The sequence below is a fragment of the Ctenocephalides felis genome, unplaced genomic scaffold (assembly GCF_003426905.1).
Source record: "Ctenocephalides felis isolate EL2017-DRISC unplaced genomic scaffold, ASM342690v1 CF-g0.4_SCAFFOLD_03697, whole genome shotgun sequence".
NCBI classification, from domain to species: domain Eukaryota; kingdom Metazoa; phylum Arthropoda; class Insecta; order Siphonaptera; family Pulicidae; genus Ctenocephalides; species Ctenocephalides felis.
The window spans coordinates 1-2,629 of NW_020539851.1; the positions used below are offsets into that span (position 1 = coordinate 1).

Below are 2,629 nucleotides of genomic sequence, written 5' to 3' on the forward strand. Positions count from 1 at the left end.
TCCAAAAGTATTGGTTTGAATAAAATGTTTAATTGCAGCAAATAAATGTCATTACGACCGGCATAAATCTGTGATCAATATCACTTCATGGGCTATTTTACCAAGCCGAGACGAAGATGCGCTCGAGAACGCTGTTGCCAATATTGGTCCAATAGCGGTGTCGATTAATGCAAGCCCCGGAAACGTTTCAACTTTACAGGTAGGAAGTATAGTTTTTGTGCAATAGTGCTATGTTAATTGTCAATGTGGTGTATGGCATCGTGCCTTAAGACAAATTGCTGAACTTCCCGGATCGCACGAAATGGTCGAAGAATATTAAATGTTTTCAAATAAATAAATAAATTGTCTAATTTATAAGAATTATATAAACTGAATTGCAAAGTTGAAAATATTTGTTTGAAGTATATTACAACTTAAGTTATAATTACAATTAAAATCTGAATTATTTTCGAAATACAAAAAAAAAAAAAAATTGAAAAAAAAATTAAACAACATTTATTTTGTTAAAACAAGCAGAAAGTTCTTTGAATCATTCAAATCGGACGTTTAGGTTCTCTCAAAAACAGCTATTTTTTGCACATTAGCTCTGTATCTCCGAAACCGCTGGCCTGCCAAAAACTATTAACCATACCATACTTTTCCCCGTCATTATACGAATTGATGTTTTTTGGATCATTCAAATACGATGCTCCGATCACTCAAAAATTCGTTTCTATTTTCTGCATATTTTGCTCCGTATCTCCAAAACGGCTGGATCTGCCTCTGCCAAAAACTAATCAGCACATCTCCCTATCAATAGGAATCGAATGTTTTATGAACCATTCAAATCGGTTCATCCGTGCACCGACACACCACATCTATTTTTTCTGAGATATGCCAAAATGTTCAGAATCCTTCAAAACGCGAAGAAAGGTAAAAATTTTCAATTGCAATTTTTGGACGATTACAATAACTTACCCTACGGGAAGTTAATAAAATTTTGAAGGCGCGATAAGCGTTGAAACTAATACTGCGACAAGACTGTGGCAATGGTGCTCAACTTCTGACAGAATTGTGATTATGACTTTCGTCATGTTATAACAGTCACTTGTCTATATACCATTTTGCCCGTATTTTCCCCATATATAATAAATCATATGTCCAGTAATCGAACGTTGAAAATATAATATATTTATTTAAAAAAAATTACTAAAGCCTAAATTAAAATTAAAATCCAAATCAATTTCGGTATTTAAGAAAAAAAAATCATCCTCCTCCCCCACAAGAGTAATGCCTAACGCCGGTTTCCGTGAAGACCAGGGCAAGAGCAAAGCGAAGGTTTTAGTCGGTATTATACCCAGGCGGTACTGAGTCCGACATACCCAAACAAAAGACCAGTTTGGCGCTCAGTTTTTTCTAGGTACGTCAAAATGTTCAGAGGCTTGAAAAGTAACATTTCGTTAATTTAAAAAAAAAAAACTACGAAAATTTTTACCTAACTAATCAGTATAAGTTCAAACCATATCTTTCGAACAGTTTTTGATTTCTTAAAATCGATTCAGAATTGAGAGCTAAAACGTGGACGAAATTTTTTCACTTTTCTGCTATTTATAAAGAAACAACTCAGACGATCGTCGCACAAAACTGAGAAAGCATAATCCACATCGAAATACATCGATAGGCTTTTAAATGTTTGAAATCGGTTCAGGCGTTTTGAAATTTTGAAACATCAATGAAAGGTAATTTTGACAAACGGCAAAAAAAACGATACTAATTGTTAAATTAAACGACTTGTCCTAGAGCCGTAATATTTTAGTATGATCTATAAGACTACTTCGAAAAAAAAAATCTTTTTAACACTTTATTACAAGAAAACGCCCCGGTCGATCGATCTTTACCAAAACTAATCATCACGATTCCAACTAATATCTTTCTAATGGTTTTTGAATTTACAAAATCGATTCACAATTGCGGCTAAACGTGGACGAATTTTTATTCAGTTTTCTGCTATTTACACAGAAATTGCTTGGCTGATCGTCGCGCAAAATTGATATACACTAGTCCTCATCGAGATACATCAAATGGCTTTTAAATTTTGACATCGGTCCAGCCATTTAATAGCAAATGTATGCTTGTATGGCGGCATTCGATTATTTTATAATACATATTTGCAATGTCGCGAATATGGCGGCATTTGTTTGTTAGGGTTAATTAAACATGGAAATAATTCTTGATAATTCCAGTGAAGGTATCTACGATGACATAATGTTCTTCAAAACACGTAAATCATGCAATGCTGCTAGTTGGATACACAAAGAAGTATTGGATACTCAAAAATTGGTGGGGTAGTAACTGGGGTGAAAATGGTTTTATGAAACTTCGTCGAAATGTTAATCGATGTGGAGTAGCAAATTATGCTGCATATTCTTTGATATGAACAAAATCATGTGTAAATAATAATAATGAAGAATTTATTAAATATATTTGTATATTGTTGCTGTGTTTAGTCATGCTATTTGCTTTTGATTTTATTTTTAAGTTTGTGGAACAGATATAATACCCAATTTATCTAATATTTATATAGTTTTTTATTTCGATCATATTTTATTTAATCATTTTTAAAATTATCAATTCAAGAGAACAAATGATA

The 2,629-nt window shown here is 32.7% G+C and overlaps 1 protein-coding gene across 1 annotated transcript; it reads left to right on the top strand.

Moving 5' to 3' along the window:
• Window positions 1-31: 31 nt before the first annotated feature.
• On the top strand, window positions 32-2,416 carry LOC113390899 (cathepsin L-like; the record flags this gene model as incomplete). The annotated part of the gene is given in 4 exon segments (XM_026626929.1): window positions 32-175; window positions 177-199; window positions 2,223-2,243; window positions 2,245-2,416. Coding segments are annotated over 4 exon segments (360 nt in total), but the record flags the coding sequence as incomplete, so codon positions are not given.
• Window positions 2,417-2,629: the final 213 nt, after the last annotated feature.